Source organism: Patagioenas fasciata, chromosome 13 (assembly GCF_037038585.1).
Source record: "Patagioenas fasciata isolate bPatFas1 chromosome 13, bPatFas1.hap1, whole genome shotgun sequence".
NCBI lineage: Eukaryota > Metazoa > Chordata > Aves > Columbiformes > Columbidae > Patagioenas > Patagioenas fasciata.
Window position 1 is genome coordinate 13,297,761 of NC_092532.1, and position 22,605 is coordinate 13,320,365.

Consider the following 22,605-nt stretch of genomic DNA (forward strand, 5'->3'; position numbering starts at 1 on the left):
GAGCTTGAGCACTTGAAGACATGTCAATGCCAACATGGACAGGGCTGCAGTGTCGCCTCCAGGGATGGGATAATTTGCACTTATTCCCTTGTGGAGACTTGAGTTTTAAAGAACCAGTGACAACAAACAGAAGTGTTTTCTCCTGGAGTTTGGCCAGTTAGAGGAAAAAAGGTACATGGGGCTCACCCTCAACGGGAAGAGCGAGGTAATGTGCGGAGCTTCCAGGAGGAGCTGGGGCCTTGGGCTGGTTCTACGGCCCTGTCCTGCAGCCATTCTGTCCTTGTGAATTATTAAATAGTATTTATGCCTGCTTTCCTGAATTGCTGTGCCACCCTTACAATAGCCTCGGTGGAGATGAAATGTATCTCTGAAAATAAGATCAACTTTTGGGTTGCAAAAAGGGGATGGAGAATGGAGCCTGCCTTTCCCAGAAACAACGGGCAGAAACAGGCAGTGGGCCAGGTACAGTGGTTTACAGCATTTTGGAACCTCATGGTAAATCATTATCATCTCAGGTGTTCGAGCTATTTGGGAGAGAGCATTAGGAAGAAAAGGTTGCAGAGTGAAATGCATACTGGAATTTTAATGGGTCTGACTCCTGGGAGGCTCTGTGAGGGTATGAGAGACGGTAAGAGCCACCTCTGAATGTCCATCATGCATTTTGTGTATTGCACAAAACCCGCAATTGTTTCAAAATCCTAACATGGCTAAACATTTTTTCAAACTAACATTGAAATCACACAGGTGTAAGTCCTAAAAATATATCACTAGCAGATAGTCCTAAAGTAACATTTTATCTGCGAGTTATACAGAGATGCTGAAAAACAAAACAAATGAAAAAAATCAGTCTGTGTTAAGTCACATTTCAAAGTCAGGCCAAACAAAGTTCTATGAGAAGACTTAACTTACATGTTTATTTACAGTTTTAAAAAACAAAACATTCCCATACAACCTCTTCAAATATTCACACTATGTGTGCCATGATGCTATGAAGAGCATCTCACCACATTGAGCTACCTAAAGTGAATCGGAAATTCCACATACACAAAATACATGCACAAAGTTTCCAGCTAACAGAATTTAAACAAGAAATATTTGTATGCTATAACTGAATTTTCTGATCAAACCCATCTCAAAAATGATGCAGCAAGTTATATAAAAATCCCTGTATTACCAACTATAAATAACTCCAGTATAAAGTTGTTGTTTGCATCAGTGACTGTTGCCATCTCGATTCTGCATCTTTGTGTCCCCAAGCACAAGCAAGCGGTAATGTGCAAGGATTGCAGAGGGATCAAATACTATTTGAAATATTGTAAAACATGGACTTCTTCAAAAGAAAATTACTGCCTGTTTCATTGTATTCCTTTAGGATAACATTTCACAAGACATTAAATAACAAAAAACCAAACCTAAACAAAAAATCAGTCTGTTGGTATTAAGTGTTTGTTATTGGCTCTTGAGTTTGGTGAGCAAAAACTCTGGATCTGAATTAATACCCATTAAAGCTGGACTGAAACTTCTTACTGACATCTATATTCCAAGAATCCCTTCTTCCCCATGCCCTATAATGGTCTTTGAATATCTTCCTCATCTACTGAGACAAAAACGTGCCTGACCGGCAGACAGGTAGTTCTGCGTATTGGAGTGGGGCTGTTCCTGTGTTGAAGTGGGGCGGGTGTTCTGTGCCACTGCTGGGCTGGAGCCGAGATACGGCCACCTCCAATATCTTCGCCATCTACAGCCATGATAGTAACTGGATCGCTACAGCTCTCTTCTTGTATCTTTAGCTTTAAGATAGCTTTACCTTCACAAATACTACTAGTTAAATAACGACGCATTCTCTGTTTAAGCTTTGCTACTAACTTTTGTTTTAAAATTATTTAAGGAAAGGGCTAACTCTTCTGTTCAAAATGCATGTGGAAAAATAATTCAAAGAAGTAAGAATTTGGAAAAAACTTCAAAATATTAATAAATAAGTTATTTTTTAAAGATCTGGTTTAAAGGTTATGATGATTTAGATTAATACCAGTAATAAATGAGATGTATATTTCTCTATGAATCAATTTTAAGTTAAGGGCTTACAAAGCTTCCTGGAAAAAAACCTTTTTTCTCTCTAATTTTAAAATAATTCCTAGCTTTATGTGGTATACATGTAAGTAGTGGTGAAAGTGGTGCGTCAGCCATACCTAGAGAGAGAGACAGATAATTACGGCTTAATTCAACCAATATTTACCTTTCATAACTGTTCTAAAACTAAAACCACAGCTTGAGTATCTACGTACAAACTAGTCATTCTAAAACCAAACTGGTTGTATAGAGACACAAGTTTTTATAGTGGTAACATTTTTATTTTGCTCAACTTCTATGTATTTCTAAACAAACTCTGAAGGTTCTCCCTTATGCAAGATACAAGCAGAATGTAAGATGACAAAAATATTTAACTGCAGATTTTTCCTCCATTTTAAGGAGTCGGAACACTTACCCGCAGGTGCCAAGGATTTCAGCGATTCTAAAAGATGTGGGCTATGAAACTTGACCGTGCATCTGAATGGTTCTTTTTTATGCAAAACTTCCAGTTTAGGATCACTTGTAAACATTGTCTCAAGCTGTGAACACAAAATTTAACCAGGGAGTAGAAAGCAATGAATATATTTTATTCATATGTTATTATTTAAACAACACATTGAAAATGTAACAAAACTGTATCTTACTTGCCTATTATTTTTAATGTTAACGTGATTCCAGCTAGAGGAATATTTTAATAAAATCAGAGGGTGCCACCATGTGGCAAATAGTTTTCTGCTGAAAGGGGCAGCTTGTTCAGTGATATTGTAAAACATTAAGTATCTTTTAGAATGTCAAAATGCTTTATTCACAAAGCTGATAAACATGATCTAGTAGTACGAACAAACCTCAATGCAAATCTGTTTCTTAAAGATACCTGTAATTGTTTTATCTTAAAATGTCGTCCCTAAAGTTTCTTTTAAAAATCTAATATTTCTTCAATTTGCAATTCAATGTAGCTACCACTACATTTACGTTATGGAGGAAAAAAAAATTGTTGCTTTTACTACCTTATATTCTGCAAATTCGAGCTTTGGTTGGGGACCATCACCAAAAGCTTCTCGATTCACTCTCAGTATTCTTTCTTTCTCATTTATGTTTTCTTGGACTATCCTTAAATCTGATGCAGGGGAAAATTGTAGGGAAGAGAAAAAACAGAAAGACACCTTTGTCAGCGGAAACAATATTGATTTTCTGCTGAGGGGATTACTCCAGTGAAAATCCCAAAATAATAATTTTAAAGAATTCATTGTGATCTTTTTTTCATAAAGCTTGCTGTGTCCATCATTTGTATTTTCAGTTCTTACCAAGAGATAAGCCTAAGATGATGTGGAAGGAGATACTGGGCATTGGGTTATTTTGGTTTCATAACCATTTCCGGTGACAGTCAAGGGGGAAACACGTCTTGGAGTGACACCCACCAGGGTGGATAATTACATGTGAATGTAATGTATGTACATTTCCTGTTACGAGTCTCATTTCAGAAGCCAGCAGTAATGACATTCAAGCTGCTGTTTAATTTAAAATATACATACCAGTTTCTCGTGCTGCAGTGCTTTCTTGTAGAGGTCTCGGGCAATAAGTTTCAAAGTTCTAAATGGAGAAAAAAAAATCCAGTTCACTTCCACTTTTAGAGGCTGTAACTGAAAAGAACTTTCCAGATTTCTTTTTACTTCTCATTCTGGAAGTATTCTTCCAATTTTTGACAATTACTAGAAGTCAGAAAGCCTAGCTTTATTCTGAGAAAAGAATGCCTATCCTATATTTGCAAACATTTCCCCACTTAAAAGTTTTACACAGAGGAGCAAAGCTAGTGTCCCTTTTAATAGCCTTCAAGTCATTTCTCTTGAAAGTCTAGTGAAATGATGCTAAAAAATCCTAGGACTGAATTGTTCATACCGTTTTTTAGACTGAGTTTAACCATCAGGAATAACAATAATAAAGATTAGATGGAATACCAAGTAATTACATCCCTATTGTGATGTTACCTTAATGAAAGGCTGTCCAGCTCAGTAGTTCAATATTATTTTAACTTGATGGTCTCTTGGAAGAGATGAATTTCCCCCCCTGCTAGGGGGTGAGAACTAGGCCTGAAACAAAAAGCAAGACTTATCTTAGGATGTACTTGTGAAGCGGCTCACCTGGCTGTATCTTTTAAACACGATATCTTCAAGGGAGTTTAAAGAATGACTTCGAAGCTCCATTTCATGGATGTCTTGGTAACTGGAAGCAACAACCAGGGCCTTTAAATAAAAATTGGAATTGTTTTAACATGAGTTGTAATTATTACTGTGTTCATAATATGGAAAAAATACATTATTTCTAGACATTGTGATGTTTTTGTTTCAAGGTAAGCAACTGCCTTTAACTAGAAGGATTCCCGTATCTGAAAAAAATGTTGAATAGGCTGTTATTAAGCTCAGGTTAATATTTAAAAGCATTCACAGGATTAACCAGGTAAGTCATATAGCCTTATCAGCTGAAAAATAAATAAAATAAATTCATTAATAAAATAATTTAATTACTACTACAGAAGTCTGCTAGAGAAAAAAAAATGAAAAACTACCAACACTGACAGCAGAGTTCAGAGAAAATGTCTTTCAAAACTAATTAACAGCATTCCTTGATGAGCTCTTACATTTATTGAAGTTACTGTGATGATGTAATATTCAACTTCCATGAGACAATTTAACTGAATACTCCTAACAAGAAATTAGAACAATTCAAGGTCATCAAAAATCCCAGTAAACTGAATTTATTCATGATACACCATTTCAAAAGTCACAAAGATCGTGGTTTTTGCCCCATTTTTACTACATAAATTAATACATTAAGAGACAAATCTTTACCCATCCTCTTAAAAGCTAACACAATTCTAGCTCTACATGACTGTGCTGAAGTCAAGGTCCACACAGTTTTATTCTGTACCTGGCACAGCAGAGGCAAATTGCTCTTAAGCACTGAGGATGAAATGAAGGCGTAGGGCGTCTGTGAGTGGTAGACAACGTAGCTGGTTTTGTACTGGTTCGGTTTTGTGTACGGTGTTCCCCAGGCAATTCGGATCCAGATTGCATTATTCTCATATTCTCTGAAGTTGATGGTGACCTAACAGAAGAATAAAAGCTTTGATTTACCAGCACATTCGGGCTCCCAGAAAGATTTTGTTGTCTCTTCATCCCAGGTTCACAAAATGCAAACATAATTTAGTGCACCACCACTTGAATAAGAAAGAGATCCCACTAGTGTGGTCAGGATTGTATTGAAATCAAATTTCCACAGAAACATGATAATCTTACAAACTGGAGGAAAAAAAAAAATCATCTTTCACACTTTAATATGACTTTTGTCCCTGTTGATGTACTTCGGAAGGGTGAAAATCAAAATAGCTTATTAAAAATGCCTTTTTTTTTTTTTTTTTAAACAGCAACACAACAAAAAGATTTCTATGTAGAGGGACAACTAGTGGCAATATTTCGAATACGTCCAATTTTTGAGAAACTCAGCTTTTGATCAGCTTGTGATTTTAGACCTGAATGTAAAATATATCACTGCTCGAGAGTACACAATCAGAAAAAGGTTCCCTTTCCTGTTTTTCTGGATTTGCTCCTTCCTCAGTTACTTCTTTTTACCTCGACTCAATCTGAGTGACTTAAAAGTGGGAAAACTTCCTTTAAAAAAAAAAAACACCTCCCTTTGACTGAGGCACATCTAGTCAAGCTTTTAGTCCAACTAGGTCATGAACTCTTTTAATTGCTGGACCAACATCACTTCTCAAAGTTTTAGTGGATTTTTTTTTTAATTACAGTATTGCAAAATTTTATTATAATAGAGTTCTATGAACTGCAGCTGATTATCTGTCAGTCTGATTTGTATTTGTTGCCCTCTACTGTTGCCAGCAGGAATCCTTTGTGTGTCAAGAAGTGACTCAGCTCACGAGCCAGAGGTGTTTTCTAGTACCCGGCTTAAATGAAGCTGGTGAGCTAAAGCAAGACAAGGCTTTGGCAAATTGCTCAGTAAAAAGGTGAGATTATAGTATTTCCTTTCCATTTTTTCGTGCCATGCTCATTTCTGTAGTCTAGAAGCTGCTTCTTGCTGTTGACAATGGTCTTTCGGTCATTACAATGTAATGAGATGCCAGAGCCAGGTTCTCACAGCCATCACAAAATATCATTCCAAAACCAGAACTAGAAGAAATGGATACAATTTTGCTACTAATCCAAGTCATAATAACTGAACTTCCTTGTCCTCCCTACTGGCTACTTCAAATTCTCTCATATTCTGTTTGATATGATTTTTGGTTTTGTTTGTTTTCCTGTATTGTTATTGAGTAAAAGGACAAAGCAATATCAGTGCCGCCAGGCAACATGTACGAACAGGACAAAGATTTGATGGAAAACATAAATGTACTGCCTTTCTTGAAGTCTGCCATATTTTAAAACAAACTTACATTTTTATTTCACTCCAGCATAACTGCAAAGTTGCTAGAACAGATATGGAGTACGTTTTCCTATTTCACACGCAGTTCCAACCATTCCCAAATGAATAATTCCATTTAATTTTTGGTGCAGACTTTAAGAAAAAAAAACAACAAACAACAATCTTGCGAAAGTTATGAAAACAATCTATTGACACCAGAGCAGTGTAACAAATTTAGAATGGGTTTATTCTTACATTTTTCAAGGTTGATCGAAGTTGTCTTTTAAATTTTTTTCTGAAATCTGTTAAGTCAAAAAAATCTGTTTCTTCCTCTGTTACACAAGGGGAAAAAAAAAGAGTTGTGTTTACAAGAACTAGTTAGGAGATGTATTTACATTTTTGCTGAACCAAAATTAAGCAGAAAAAGCTGAAGTTGTATATAGCCTTATGTGAAAAGATGTACGTTATTATTAATTTGAGCCTCATTATTACTATATAGAGAAAAGGTTAATATTTAATTAGTAGTTACTAATTTTTTAAAATTGCTTGAGAAGTTAAGCAAAAGTATTCTAAAAACACTAAAAATATTTCTATTGCAAAAAACATACTAGAATATATTTGTATTTAAATTGTATGATATGAGGCAGCACTGCAGTAAATTGCTGAGAACTTGAGATTACAACAAGAAAAGGCATTTTACCTGTTTTGTTCATCTGGTAAACACTCCATATTCTTTTATTTGGGTAGCTGTGGTTGTCTAAGAAAAATATGAATTGCTCAATAACAGTGTATTATCAAACAGTAATTAAAGGTACAAATAATTTTACAATACTTTTATGACCAGGTTATTTGAAAAATATTACTTCTGATAATGCAATATAATTTATTCAGCATTCTTAAACTACCACTTAGAGTGAACCTAAAAGCAAAAATGTTTTTTATCAAGAAATGGGAAGATCTTTTGTAATTCAGTTAAGCAACTAATAAATGGTGTCTCCAAGGTTCATTGTTTAAAGAATTTTGCCTGAAATTACCAAAATTTAGTCTAAACTCAAAAGAAAAAGTGTAGACTGGTAAAAGAAAACTTGAGATTTAAGCTATTGTATAATGAAATTGGGAACTAATATTGGATTTAGGAGTTCCACCGGAAGCACTTGCCAATAGTTTAGCCTATGTCACTCTCTACTGGAGCATGATATTGCTGATTTTAGGGTCTGGTGCACACTGGAGACAAACAGCAAGGCCTGTTGTGACAGAACAAGGGGTGATGGTTTTAGGCTAAACAAGGTGAGATTGAGGCTGGACATGAGGAAGAAAGTTTTGACACTGAGGGTGGTGAAACACTGTCCCAGGTTGCCCAGAGAGGTGGTGGATGCCCCATCCCTGGAGACTCCCAGGCCAGGCTGGACGGGGCTCTGAGCAACCTGAGCTGGTGAAGATGTCCCTGCTCATGGCAGGGGTGGCACTGGATGAGCTTTGAAGGTCCCTTCCAACCCAAACCCTTCTGTGATTCTATGATCTCTCTGTGTGTGCTGGTTGTGTCTTACCACAGTTTACATTTAGTTAGACCTCAGAAGAAGCAAACATGTTTTTGTTGATTTTGAGCTTTTGAATTTTTTTTTTTTTTTAGAAGTCAGCTCCAATAAGTTTCATCATCTAAAATGCATCTGTACCTCATTAGGACAATTGCTATGTAATTAAGGGCATTATCAGGTTACTCAGAAAAAATATAAAGATGTTATTTTTATTAGGTTTTGGTTTTTACTTACAAATTATATCTAGGACAGCTGCTTGCTTTATGCTTGCAGAATTCTCCTGGAAAGAATAACAGTGCATAGTGAACTGCAGGTCCAGAATTCTCTATCACACTGTTTAGCAGGTGAAAAATCTCAGCATTTGTAGTTTAAATTATACTGCACTGAAATCCACACACTCTCCTCAAAGACACTACACCTTCTCCCAATGTGCACACAATTCAGTTTTGAGAAATCAATAATGAAAGATATTTCATCAGGGTTTATGTGTTTCTGCAGAGGCAGCAAGAACATTGTCTTTATAGTATGATGTACAAGCAATTAGAAAGGAAAATTCATGGGCATTCATGACATTATGCAACACTGATTAGTATTTCATTGTCAAAAAACATACTTGATTCCTCCTAATTTAACCTTTACAGCCTGAAAAGATTTTTAAGAACTTCCATGACACTACTTGTTACAGATAAGAATGTTTCAGAAACAAAAGCTATTTTAAAACATGACATTAGCTATCTCACAAGAATAACTTGCCCATTTCTTGCCTGCATCCTGATCTACACCCCATGTAACTAATATTTGGGTATGATATCCATAGAGAATTATACAAAAAGCTAAACAATTTGAGATTTCAGTAATAACTGTACCTATCTGGGTTTTAATACTCAATGTAACGACTCCCGGTACATATAAAGATTCCTGGTACACCAAAATCAGAGTATGTAAGTAGGAGATCAGAAAACTTTCTCTGCTTACAGTACGCAGAATGGAAGTAGCTGTGGCCAATGAAAAGTCTAAAAGCTATAAACTAGTGCTATCATTACCTGTACTAAATAGATTTAAGTCAGCACTATGTAATGAGTAGACAAATCAATCAGTGCCTTTATTTTACAATTTAGAAAGACACCCATTTCTTACAGGTTTAACACATTGAGCTTTTATCTACGTTGTGCAACTTAGAGCTCAAACATGTACTTCCATACTCAGTAAGGGCCAATCCTGCACTCCTATCAATAAGACTAAATTGATGGTATTACCAGGTCAGCTTTACATTTTCCAGACTACAAACTGCCACCTGATACTGTGTTACAGCCAAAGAAAATTCAGTTATTCATAAGAATATTTTTTGATGGTGCTTCAACACGTGTCCCGTCAGTCACTGACAGGCAGTTTCCAATGCAAGGATTACCTCGCAGAGCTGAACAACCTCTTGAGAAATGTTGTCCTTCATCTGGTGGAAGTTTATGGTCTGCAGCTGGGTCTCGGAGAGAAAACCCCATTTCTGTAGCATTGTCTTGATTTCATCCCGTGGGATTTTTAGTACAGTCCTTCGGATATACTCAGCAACAGTTTCATCCATGGTGAAGCTACCTGAGAAGTTGAAACGTTAAAGATGAAGGCACAGGCGGGCTCGGGAGACTGGCTCCCTTAGGAAAGCACACAAAGCTGCACCCAGGCACGACTAGAACACTAGCATTAGTCCTAAGTGTGGCACTACCACAGATTCCGGAGGACATCAACAGCGAGTTTTTTTTTCCCCAAGCCCTCAGAAGTTTCCCTCACCGACCGAGGCCTGGTGTCAGTGTCTGGAACGGGATGGGGCGCTAGCCCTCACCCAGAGCCGTTACTGCCTATCCGATCCCATGGGCGCCCGGGTGGACTCAACGGACACGAAAGGAGACGCGTATCTGAACAGAATAGAATAAAATCGAACAGAAGAGAACCCCGCACCCTTACCTGCGCCCCCGGGCAGCCGCTGCAGCCGCCCGGCCGCGGAGCCGCAAACACAACACACCAGCACTTCCTTCCCGCCAAGGGCCAGGCACTGCCCACATTTCGAAGTACCCAATCAGGTTCCGCACGGTGCCCGAGCCGCCCAATCACAAGGCGCCCCGCCGCGCGCAGACGCCGGTGCTGTGAACGCTCTTCCCGCGGCCGGGTGCGCTGAAGCAGTTTCCGGTCGGGTCTGGCTGGGCCGTCTGCGCCTGTAGCCGGCGCAGCGCGGCTGGTGGGTCGGTCGGTCGGTCGGTCGGTCTAGGTGCCGGGTTCGTCCTCTGGTGACCGGAGTAAGTGCGAGGATGGCTTAGAGGGGAGGCTTTGCCTTGGCCCGAGCGGGCAGCGTTGTTCGTGTTTAGCCCTGACGGACAGAGGGGTGTGTGAGGAAGCTCTCCCATCCCGTCGCCCCGGGGGAGCCGTGCTGTGCCCTGGCCGGGCTCGGGGCCGCCTTCTGGACACCTCTGTTCACCGTGCATCCTCCTCCCGGACTCGGGGAGGGCTGTCCTGAGTGGGAATATGGAGTTCTCCATTGCGGTGTCACAAGCTTGTTTTCCTTGTGTCTGTGCCCATCCCGGCACCGTTTTAAGGACCCCTGTGAGCACTGAAAAGTGTCCGTGTGTCCCACCGCTATTTTAAGGGCTCCTGGAAGCACTGAGAACCTCCAGACCGAAAACAGTGTGGGTTAGTTCAGTGGGCTTCATTTCTTGCCATAACTGTTGGTAACAGCGTAGCTTCTGTCAAGGGCTCTGCACCTTTCTTCAGGGTCCTGCTGCACAAGAGCTGAGCTTCTGTCTTTTCCATCAGGGGAGCGTGATCCTCTTGGTCCCTTTCTCTCCGAAGGCAAAGAGCAGTTCCACAGTAAGGCAGAAAATCTTGTCAGCAGTACGAAACTTACGGTGTTCTTATCTGCTACATCAGAAAATGAATGCAATGGTAATGAAATGAAGCCAGGTTTGGTGGTTGGCACTGAAGTTCAAGAGCAGCTTGCAAACAGGAATTTGGTGGCAGCACCTCATATTTGGTGTGATTCAGTGCTACACTGGCTGGGTCTTGTCATTCCTGACTCTATATTCTCCACAGATACAACAGCCATAGAAAGAGATTGCTTCAGTAATCTTTTGGGATACAATGTTATGTTGTGCAGTGTGACTTGCTGCATACAATGATAAAATATTCCACTAATAGTCTCATGACTATGCTGATGTTTGTTTTGTGAATATGACTTTAAAAAATTGGCAGGAGGTGAAAACACCCCATTCTGCTTTACTTGATCATTTATTTTAGTCAGAAATAAAGTTGTAGAGATTACTTGGTAGTCAAGTTGGTGGCTCAACTTGCTGTATTTGTTATGACTAACACCTTCTTAACTTGCTTTACTAAGGATGAAATCAAGTATGATGTAATTTCATCAGATAGCTACTCCTGACTGTAGTAGGTGAGTGCTCATTCTGCTGATGTGAGGGGTGTTGAATTGTTGGCAGAAAGTGGTTATGTTAAAAAAAAACACAACAAAAAAAACCCCAGACAAAACAGTTAGACTCGGTATGAATCTTATTTATTGAAGCAGGTTTTATTTTTTTTTATTATTTAGGTTTGGGGAAAGTGAAAAACGTTTTATATGGTGTAGATTGCATTTAAGTAGACATGATCTCCCCTCCCCATTTTTTAATTTCCTTACTATTTACAGGTTTTCGTAGATATGTATCTAAATTATTTCTTCTTCCCCATTCTAATACATAATACTGGAAAACCAGTGCATAGATTTGAAAACTGAAATTCAAGAGGTTGTGACTAATTTTTGTAAGATTTAGCTGAACTTGGCATATTAAAGTGAAGGTTCCTGGCTAAATTTCTTGGTAAAGTTGGAAAGTTAGAGGTCATTCTCAACCTGCCTAATTGCAACCTTAAGGAGAGCAGCACAGAATGATACTTCATTGTCCTGATCTGGAAGACGTTAACCATGTCACTGAAAGCTGGAAAGGGCGTCCTTAGTTCAGAGTTCCATAGGTTTTTGAAATGGTATTTAACTGTGATTTCTCATGACTGATCTCCTGACTATTCTAAGCTGTTATAATAAAAAAATATTTACATATTGTGTATGAAAGGTAATACTAGGAATGCAGAAGTTCTGCTGAAGTGATACGAATTATATCTTCAGGTCTCCCCAAATAGGTGTGGAGCTGAATCCGTTTTTATGCTAAAACTTTGTCTAATCTTACAGAAAACACCCACGAGTTGAGTAAGCAGAAGAGCTGGTTGATTTGCAAGTATTTTTCTCCAAAGCCAAACAGAACAATACTATGTAACTGAAAACTTAAACCCAAAATGTCTGGTCTTACTCAAATTAGACAGTGAAATGAAGTGCAAAAGTAAATGTTGCACATGGCGAGTGACACGGTGGCTTTATAGGAGTTTGCGGATCTGTTTGCCCTTCCCTCTGCCAGTGCCTGTTCTCGTTTGCACGGTCCTGCTGCCGCCTGCTGGGAATATTTGAGTGTTAGCAGACAGCATGTGGGGTTTGTAGGGTACACAGCTCACTGTTTCAGGTTAAGGAGCTTAAAGATTAGCAATGTACACACTCAGATACAATTTTTTGTCTTCAGGTTTTGGTGCACGAGGTTTTGCTTTAAGAAGTAATTTTTCAGAGCAATATGTAATTTTTTAAACTATTTACTCTAGAAACTGGAAAAAATTAAATTACTTGTGTGTGCAACTTCTTAAATGGAAAAATTAGCAAAACTTGGTTTAAGAAATAGTCTTCTAACATGTTTTAATGAAATATGGAAGAAGCATCTTAGGAAAACAAGTATCTAGATTTAAACCTTTATTTCACTGTTGGATCCCAACCCTGGAATTATTACTGTGAATTTCAGAATATGTGTAGGTTCCTTTTGCACAGTAATATTAAATATTTAATGTATTGAACATGTGCACAGATCAGCTTTTGGGTTAGGAATGAGTATCATTTTTTGATAACTTCAATGTTATTTCTTGTTAGGAAATCTTTAGCAGTTTGATGTGCTTAGTGTCCAGGATTGCTTATGCAAGAAATTATGAGTATTATTTTTCTAAAGCAAGCATTGGAAAGTCAGTATTGTTGTCAGAGAACTTCTAAGTCGTTTGTTTGTTTGTTTGGGGTTTTTTATCTGGCTTGGGTTGGAAACAATAAAACTAGAACATTCCCCATTTTCCCCACTTTAAGATAAACTACACAGAACATGATACTGGATCCAGACAATTACTCTTTTCTTTTTTTTTTTCTTTTCCCTGAAGGATAGTGTAGATATAGAAACTGCTTAAGGAAGTTGAAAGATTAATCATCTTTATCCATGTCTCTTAGCTTCAGAGGCTAATGGTTTATAGAAATTTGCAGTAGTTCTTAAGGCATTTCAACAAAATCATTTAGATACAGAGAGAGTGTAACTTCAAATAAGGAAGGAAAAACTGCACAGAATTCGATATCTCATATAAACCACATTACAGGGGAGAGCATTTTTGTGCAACCCAGTGAAATATGTCGGTGCCTTTATATAAAGAGTTCATCTAAATGCTTCTCTCCAAATATGCAATTCAGATATTAATTCTTGCTTAACATTTTGCAGTTCTTCCTAAAGCAATTTCTGTATTTTCTTAATATTGTCCTTCTACTTCACTGCTAATATTTCTTCTACAGCAATTGCACGTTTACCTTGACATTATCCAGAATTTCTTTTAGTGGTTTTCTCAGAGCAATTGATATTGCTTATTTGCAATTTTTTTTCTGTGAGATTTTTGGTTTTGTGGGGATTCTTTTAGTGGTTTTTCATACTTAGATTTCTTATGAGCTACCACCTATATAAAATTCTGTCCATGTGGACCTAAATTCTGGTAAGATGGCAACTTGCTGTCTTTATTTTAGATTAGAACATTATTAAAAAGAAAATGAGGAATCCAAGAGCTCATCCTGTCCTTTTCTTCATATGTGTGTTTGTTACTCTTGAAACTCTTTCATCTGTTAGTCATTCCCGTCCAGCAAAAATATTTTAACCTTCTCTGATCGTTTCTAGATCACTGTCTAATCTGACACTCCTAACTGAAATAGGGTATTGAACACTGATAATGCTGTTCAGTCATGAACTTCACGGGTACTTAAAGGCTCCAGTCAAGCCTTCCCTGACCACTGTGCAGTGTTTTGTTGCTTTAATCCATCATGGCCTGTGTGAAGGGAAGACCAGATCTGGTAACTGAACTTGCAAGTTTTTAATATTAAATGTTATTTGAAAATGAATTTCAGGACTACTGATCCATGAACTGGTGTGACAGGCAGGGCCTCTGATTTGTAGCATCTGTCCTGCAAGAGGTGCCATTGGAAAATTCATTTGAGTTGTTAGAAGGCTTTTAATTGATGACACGCAGCGTCACCCATCTATTTGTGGCATTAGTAGGTGTTATCCACTTATCTGAGAATAATTTAGTAAACAATGACAGTGATTACCAAGCTTAGTTTAGATATAATGATTCTTTGCATGAAATGCTCCGTTTGACTTACTGGCCCATGCTGATGTGTTTGGCACCTTTTTCACGGGGACACTGGTCCGGGGTTCTCCTGAGCCAGCCAGCCCAGGTGACAGCTTCAGGAAGAGCACTCGGGGGCTGAATGATGAAGAGATTTAATAATCAGCTGGGTTCACACACATTAAAGTAACACAGTGATTGAGCAGGTTACCCTCTCAAGGGAATGCTAACTCCAGCGCTATCAAAAAAAATCTACTGATAAATTTAAAACATATTGACTTTGTGTGGCATGCAATCAAAAGCTGGTGGCAATAACACAGCAGGGTTCTTAATCACTTTGCTGTTACAGTCGTGCTCCTGCTGTCATATTTCTAAAGGTTCATTTGCTAATTTGTTGAATAGAATGCTTAAGCAACTTGTACAGTTTCTAACTTCTGTTCTAAGAGTATATGTAGTGTAATATTTGACTTCCAGATAGTATGGGGGAAGATTTTTTGAAATATTTTCCTGCATGTCTTTGCAACACTGCATGGAACAACTCTCATGGGTCTCAAGAGGGTTTAAATCTGTTTGGATTTTTTAAAATTTAGTTTGCTTGTGGGAATATAACTCTTGTTAAGATGAACACGTGATGGGAAATATTGTGTAAATGAGTGTACATACCTCTTCAAGCCGAATATATTACTTGAGTATTCTAGGAATAGTAGTGTAGATTGTAGCTGCCAGCACTGCAGCTGAATATTGGGATGTTGCAATTGGAAAATCTGACACTGGCTACTAGTATTTAACTTGTCTGTTCAGCTGGAGTGTTAAAACAGTGATGGCTGCTTCGTACAACTGTAGTGGTGTTTGCCTGATGGATTGCAGCTAGAAACATGATCTCTTTGGGAGGAGGGGGAACAACAAAATACTAAGTAAATAAACAGAAAAAGGCATCTAATTCAGTGGCAGTCATGCAGGTAGATTTTCTCAAGATGAGACTATTTGTCCTGGTATGAACTGGCCTTTTTTTCTTTCCTCGCTGGTGAAGTTATCTTCAACAACAGAGATGGCATCTTATTTCAGCCACTGTCATATGGTGCTTTCATACTTTTCAACAAAAGATCTTGAAAATTACTTCTGAGATTTTTTAATTTTTTTTTAAATGACATATACTTAGATTTTTTAAAGCAGGAGAGAAGAAAACTGGAGTAATCTGCAGTTCTGGAAAGATTCATGCTACTAGGGAGTCCCTGAAAATTAAAATCCAAAATGCGTGTTTATGTCTGGGATAGCGAAGAATGTAAACTTGTAATTAACTTTTAACTTTTGGGCTCTGTAGAAGAACAGAGGTGCTGGTTTTAATTATTTTAAATGTGTAATAGAAATTATGCATATTAGGCTGCACAATAATAATCCGTCCTAAGCTGTGTGATAATATCTTAAGTCGTACAGTCAAACTTTTTATTTATATTTTTATATTTCAATGTTGGCAGGTGGAAGTTTTCTCAAATTCTTGTCCTTGTACTACTAATATTATCCTGAACTAAAGATGCATCCAGACCTGTCTCCTCATCTGCACACTGAAGAATGTAACCTAGTTATCAGTCTGCTAAAGAAGTGTCACAAGGAGGTAAGGAGTTTTTAGCAGAGAAAAGAGTGGGTGGGTTGGGGAAATGAGTGTCAGATAAATTAGTGAGACTATTATATGATCATAGAGAGAAAAAAACCGCCTCTCGGCAGAACAGCCATGAAATGTAGCCAGTGCGTGTACACTGAAGAAGTATCTGATGACTGTGTAAAATTTTGCCAGGGATTTCTTTAGGAAATAAACCATGCCTTAAAATTTCCCATCCTACATCTTGAAAAATGTGGACCTATTTTAAGAACTGAAACAATTTCTGCACCTTTTAGTACTGTGTGCCTCTCGAAAAAACAAATAAAAGCAACTTCAAATGCCCCTTTTTTTTTAATTTGTATGCTCACAGCATTTCCATATTCCAGCTAACCACTGGGCAGATACTTCAGTCTATTTATAAGCAGATGTGCTGATGGGGATCCAGACACGCAGGGTGTCTTACATTCAGTGCTTGAGAGCTAAATGCCAATTACTGTTTGACTTCCACCTTCTTAATAGGCACCTACCCAAGGATGTAAAACACCGAATTGGCTTCAGGCTTCTCAAGGCTCTCCGTTGCTTCAAGAAGATAGAATCTTCATCTCACTCATTTAAGAACCTTTTTAAAAAAATCTTCTCTATTGTAAACCTCGAGATGTAGAAGAGTCAGCCCCTGAGGTGGAAGCAAAGATATCTGCAGCATTGTTGCAATATTGTTAATTATTTTACCAGTTCTCTCATATATTCTGAACAGATGTTCTGTACAGATATATTTCTGTATTAGTTCATAAAAAGTTCAATTTAATAGTTTCCACTGAGGAAAGGTTGTAAAAGCAAGATCAGCTGGCAGTGAAGTGACCATGTATCACATGCAACTGCTTCAGAGGGTCATCTGCTGCCCTTTATAAAGCAGAGAGGTATAAACAAGCTAATTATAGCACTGCTATAGTTAAATGTTTGTCATAATCTTTATTAACCCACTTCTACTTTCAGGCGTGTTCTAGTGACTGCAACTGGGCCACTGCTTGAATTCTTAATAGATTTTCCTGTGTTATTTGTATAAATCCATCTAGCTGCTCATCAGCTGTAGAAATGCACACAGGTTTCCCTCTGACATACGGAAGTGACTTCACTCTTACCTCTTTTGTTCTTCATGGCCTTTTTTTTTTTAAAAAATTCATTAGTTCTCTAAAAGATTGGTCAAATAGCCTGTATTGATTATACAGCTGTAAATATCCATTAAAACCTCCACTCAGGTCTTCTGAATTGCTCAGATGCTCTGCTATGAGATTCTGTGGCATGTTAGCAAGCATCTCTGAAAAAGTTGTCCTGTGAGAAGGATGCATTCTGAGAGCGATTTGATGGCTGATAATATGAAATCACTTCAGGAAATCCTGGCTAAGAGGACATATTTTTATGGTTAATATCCTCAGGTTAGCTGGGAAATGCCTTTCTGAAGACAGTGCCTGCAGTTGTTCAGTTGTGACACTTGAGTAAGGCCCACAGTTGAGCTGCGTTGTAATGGTGGTAAATGCATCTTATTTGTTAATCTCAAAATCTGGAGAAACTTAATCCCCTTGCTTTTATACTGCTTCTAACATTTCAGTCATTTAAACCCAGTGCCTGCTTGTTTTGGGCCAACATCACGTTCTTCATGTGGTTGAGGTGATGGAGCATCAGGTCCTTTTCCTCTCTAGGTCATGAAGAAATAACGAAAGCTAAAGCACAGAGGACACTGCCTCCAAGATGCCTCTAGATCTCCTTACATCTTTCTGTATCACAAACCGGAGTTCAGAAAATTTAGTTTTTGTACATTATTCAAACTAGTGTGAGCGAAAGCTGTAAGACGACTGATTCCTAGATCAATAAAATATATGTTCTACATTTAGACTTTATAGCTTCAGCTATTGTAGCCTGGTTATACAACGTGGTAGCTTCAACTTTTAGCAAGGTTGAGACAGGAGTAGCTCGAACTTCTGGCTACTCAGTAAAAAACTTACAAAGCATCATTTTTTTACAAAAAGAGAAAAGGAAACGAAGACCAGGAAATCTTGCAAAATGTGAGTTCTAAGAAATTTAGAGCTTCAGAGGAAGGAACCTTTGAATTGTAAATTTTGTTTTTCTCCCTCTAACTTACCAGCACAACATTTTGAAATTTTTTGGCCATTGCAATGATATTGACCGGGAGATGCGGAAGTGCTTAAAGAAAGAGGTAAGAAACAAATTTACTACAAGTTAAAAATTTAATTTTTTAAAAAAAGGGTCTATGGACTAGAAATAGGGTTGCTTTTTACTAAGTAGTAGAAATCAATAAATAGGCCTTGAAAAGTAAGCACATTCTGGAGTGGCTTTGGAGACCAAATTTAAACTCTTTTTGATAAATATGTCTGAGAAAAATCTGGCTTCAACAAATGGCATGGTCTATTTTTGGATATACAAAAACAGGCAAACACTCATTTTAACCAAACAAATATTGCAAATAGGAGCTGACGCTTCACAGGTTGCTTGGTTTTTGTTTTGTTTTGTTTTTTTCTGTTTTTTCAGTAGTGGTATTTGCACAGAATAGACTATAAAGCAGCAACGGGCACTTCTGCATGAGTAACACTTATTACTGAAGTCAGTTATGCTGACTGAAACTACTCAATGAGCTGCTGAATTAGGCCCTAACTGAAATTATTGCTGCTTAGGATGAACTCATTGTGGTGCTACAACTGCAAGAGAACGGAAGACTCGAGGAGTTAAAGTAGATGAGCCAGCTCATGGGCTCATCTTCAGAAGAGTATCAGCTGCTCTGTATATTTGCGGTTGTCACATCTACATGACAGAACACAAAAAGGAGCTTTTCACACACCTTTTCACTTGAAATTGTACTTACTGATTTTGACATGAATTTCACGATTGTGTCTAAATAAGGAGATCTCAAGTGTGTGACAGCCGGACCAGTTTGGGCCCACTCTTTTTCCCCGGTCAGTCTGTGGGAATTAATTTCATTTGCCAGTGTCAAATACATTTTTCCCCCCACTCCCTGGAAAAAACTGTAGCCCAGATCTAGAGAAGGATGAAGTACTGTTTCTTCCAATGTAATGTTATTTTGTTTCATTGAAGCCTTTACATTAAAAGGAGTTCTTGATGGCTATATTTGTCTGCCTTCTTAAAATACGGCTACACTGATATGGCATTACTAGGAAGCCCCCAAAAAGCTGTTCACAAGTATAGAACTAGGTACAGATGAAGCTTTTAAAGATCCATTGTTCTCATTCTATAAAAAAATATGGATTATTGAAAAAATTAAATATTGGCATGGGAAAAAGTGAAGCATTCTGTAAATGTAACGTAATGTTTTGGACCATTATTTCAGTTATAAACAAATCAGTATAATGAGTGAAAAACTGCAAATCCTTTCCAAAAACAATCTACTTAGTAGTTTATTACATTATATGGAGAATTGAGTATTTGTGGGTTACTTTGTTTTTTATTCTTATATAAATTATTAAAAAATTGAACAAATATGTTCTCTAACTTATGGCAAAGAATAATTTGCTTCTCATGAAGTATATACCAAATCATGCCTTTATTTTAAAGGCATTTCTTTTCATTTTTCATTTCTTTTAGCCATGAAAAGGTTTCCTTTTTGGCTGCAATGAAAGAAAGTTTGGCTCTTCCATCTCCAGGCTTTTGCTGGTGCAGGGACACACTTGAAAGCATGGTGATCTTATGAATATATCTAAACCGTGAAGGCTTTCTTGATTTCATTTTACACTGCGTTCCCATCTCTGTTGTGTTTCTTTTTTAAACCATAAAGAAAACCTCAGAACACCTTACCCTCGCTCAACCCAAATTTGGCTTTGGCCCTTTCATCTTGGGTTACTACTTTATCTGTGCTTATAATTAATGACCAGGATCAAAAATAGACCAAGTCTATGATGAAAAATTCTTGTTTCAGAAGGCAGACACACATTAATCAGTATCTTTTAAAAGACCTGTGCTCTAGAATAGCACTGAGGCAAGTTTTTTTTCTAGTTTGTATGTGAAGTGCAACTGTAGTATATAAGATGGCTGTATAATAAAGTTCCTTCGAAAATTAACTGCGTGTTCTTTATTAGAATGTTCTAATACTCTTTAGCTTAATAACCTCAAACTTAGAAACAGGTATTTTAATCAAGTAAATGTTAATTTCAAAGTAAAAATGAACCAATATATGGATATTAACAAGAACTGCCTTTCCAGTGCATCAAAGATATTGTTTCTGTTCCTGAGAAATAAATGCTTGCTACACTTTTAAATTTGACTTATCTGTTTAATGTTAACAGCTGATCTATTAATTTCCTTATCTGTCTTCCAGTTTGAAGAAAAAAGAGCCAGGAACCAGGAGATACGACGGAAACTAATTAATGCTCACAAAAGCTCGGAGAAGTGAGTGGTGCTGGAGCTGGACAGCTGCTTCTCAACAGGGACGCTCGGCTGAGAGTTGGCAAATGCTTCTTTCCCATCACCAGTGCTCAGCCTGTGGTTTGTGAAATGGGAAAAAAAGAAATGGACCTAAAACATACTCAATCCCAGCAAGGCAAACAATGTGGAAAAAAAAATATAGTAAATGATCGCTCACAACTTAATTTTTGACCTCTAAAAGAAAACGATGGTGGCAAGTCTTTGTTCAGGCATAGCTTTGTTATGATGAAGTAAGGAGGAGTTGGGTTGTGTGGAGTATTATGTATTCAAGGTTGCTATATTCCCTGCCTTGTGCTGAGTTGCATCTATTTCTTTGTGTTTAACAGTTTTTCTTTCATCTCTTGGGTTTTTTTCCTTCTTGCAAAACACTGAATGACTTTTCCATCACTCTTTGTAATATTGTGATAACACTGCTTAAATGAATCGGCAAAAGAAATTTTAAACAGATGTGGATTGAAATTGAAAATTGCCTATCAAGTAATAATTGGATTTCTGGTATTTTTATTGGAGCTAAAATGATGAAACTACCATCTTCCACTGAGAAGATTAAAAATCCTTCCTGCCAACTCTATGTACAGTGTAGACTGTTGTAGGACAATACGTTCATCATACCCAAAGCAAGCGGCTTTAGAAATTCAGAATGGAACATTTCCAGGGATTTGCAAAGCATTGCCTTGATTTTTGTTGAGTACAATCAATGTGTGCTGAGTGATTTCTGAAGAGGAATGCTGCCAAAAATACAAGCTAAGTAGTTTTTCCACATACTCTGGTACAAAGTTAAAGTCAAATTATGACTGTTGCTGTTGACGGAAAACTAGTTGAAGGGAAATAAAGTGTAATTTGCCTTTCAGTGAGGCAAGTCAACTAGTGGTCTACTAACCAAGTTGCCTTGTCAGCCCACAAGAGCTGTTCACTTGCTGTCAAACTGCAGAAAGCCCCGAACAAGTGTCTGAATTCAGAGGATTTGATATTAAAATGCGTTGGTTTCTGCAGTGATAGAGCCGTTTCTCTGGTTGTCTGCTGGATCCACCTTATTTTTAAATGACTCTGCTGTTCTGCCTACCAACAAAAGATTATTTAGAAAAATAAATGTTGTTGAGCCCAATAAACTGTCTCACTTAGGCACACAGAGTAGGGTATCTATTCTACAGTGGATTCTATGGTTTGTTGTAAGAACTGTTCTTCACGCTGAATCTTGAAATTAGTACATGCATCTGTTTTTGGAAGAAAGCTGTATTTTGTGATCTATTTTGAGAGATTACTTAGAATAATTTTATTTATTTTTCAATACCTGGATGGACCCAGTTAAATTTGTAAAACTTAATGACAGTTTTAAGTGAAAGTTCCATGAAAACTGAAACAGTTGTTTCTGCATCTTTTGACATGCTGTCTGCTTTCTTAGAACAAGTAAATGATGCATTATTTGAATTAAATGCTTCAGTGGTTGGAAGTGGTGCAGTCTTTTTATCGGCAGTCTTCAGAATACTTTTGAAGAGTACTTCATAGTCAAGTTCTCTGACTGGGAACTCTGCATCCCTGACTCTTCTTCTATTTGAGATGACAAAATCTACTTCAGGTAAACTTTTAAATAGCATTTGGTGATGCTTGTAATCTTTAAATAAATAAATAGAGAATTGTCCTAGAGATAAGGCTGAGAAGCTGATATCTGAGTACAGAAGCACTGAAGCTTTTCTTTCTTTCATCACCTTTTTTGAGTCCAGATCTTTCAGTAGAATAGTAACAAACTGTAATAAAAATCCAAGAGCCACTTAATACAGCTCATTAGTCAGAATCATATTTTCAAAGATCAATGTGCTTAATGAATGGAAGACCAAATGCCATGCGCAGTTTCTATTAACACTTTGAACTCCATCTAGCAATAAATCTATTTTCCAGATAAACCTAGTTTACCTAGTGAAATATGAGCACGTTCATCCTTCTGTTTCTCTTTGCTAATTGCCCACTAGTTGTGAGATATGATTCCTGTGGGTTTGTTCCTTTTTTTGAGAGGGATTATGTTCCCAATTTGATCTTGAAGCAGAGAAACACTAT

General features: G+C 37.6%; 2 protein-coding genes across 3 annotated transcripts; one reads left to right on the forward strand and one right to left on the reverse strand.

Moving 5' to 3' along the window:
• Positions 1 to 886: 886 nt before the first annotated feature.
• CENPN (centromere protein N) lies at positions 887 to 10,061 on the reverse strand. The gene is made up of 11 exons (XM_065848609.2): positions 9,975 to 10,061; positions 9,427 to 9,608; positions 8,253 to 8,298; positions 7,184 to 7,240; positions 6,739 to 6,815; positions 4,996 to 5,172; positions 4,209 to 4,310; positions 3,603 to 3,660; positions 3,078 to 3,187; positions 2,486 to 2,609; positions 887 to 2,189 (listed from the first exon to the last, which is right to left on the reverse strand). Exons 2-11 carry the CDS (start codon positions 9,595 to 9,597, stop codon positions 2,074 to 2,076), a joined length of 1,038 nt encoding a protein of 345 aa, XP_065704681.1. The 5' UTR covers positions 9,598 to 9,608; positions 9,975 to 10,061; the 3' UTR covers positions 887 to 2,073.
• A 97-nt stretch (positions 10,062 to 10,158) lies between these two features.
• Positions 10,159 to 22,003, forward strand: CMC2 (C-X9-C motif containing 2). 2 transcript variants are annotated; one of them, XM_065848673.2, is made up of 5 exons: positions 10,159 to 10,303; positions 11,395 to 11,448; positions 15,983 to 16,119; positions 18,245 to 18,316; positions 20,447 to 22,003. In XM_065848673.2, the coding sequence occupies exons 3-5, from the start codon at positions 16,039 to 16,041 to the stop codon at positions 20,519 to 20,521; spliced, it is 228 nt and encodes a 75-aa protein (XP_065704745.1). In that variant the 5' UTR covers positions 10,159 to 10,303; positions 11,395 to 11,448; positions 15,983 to 16,038; the 3' UTR covers positions 20,522 to 22,003. The 2 variants fall into 2 exon arrangements, with proteins under 2 accessions (XP_065704745.1, XP_065704744.1); XM_065848672.2 differs by lacking the exon at positions 11,395 to 11,448.
• Positions 22,004 to 22,605: the final 602 nt, after the last annotated feature.

Coding starts and splice junctions, on each gene's coding strand:
- CENPN (XM_065848609.2), bottom strand. CDS start 9,597: ATGGATGAAACTGTTGCTGAGTATATCCGAAGGACTGTACTAAAAATC. Junction 5,173..6,738: donor TTCGATCAACCTTGAAAAAT/GTAAGAATAAAC, acceptor TTCTTCTGTTAG/GTCACCATCAACTTCAGAGA. Junction 4,311..4,995: donor ATTTGCCTCTGCTGTGCCAG/GTACAGAATAAA, acceptor TTTTATTTAAAG/GCCCTGGTTGTTGCTTCCAG.
- CMC2 (XM_065848673.2), top strand. CDS start 16,039: ATGCATCCAGACCTGTCTCCTCATCTGCACACTGAAGAATGTAACCTA. Junction 16,120..18,244: donor TAAAGAAGTGTCACAAGGAG/GTAAGGAGTTTT, acceptor CTAACTTACCAG/CACAACATTTTGAAATTTTT. Junction 18,317..20,446: donor GGAAGTGCTTAAAGAAAGAG/GTAAGAAACAAA, acceptor TCTGTCTTCCAG/TTTGAAGAAAAAAGAGCCAG.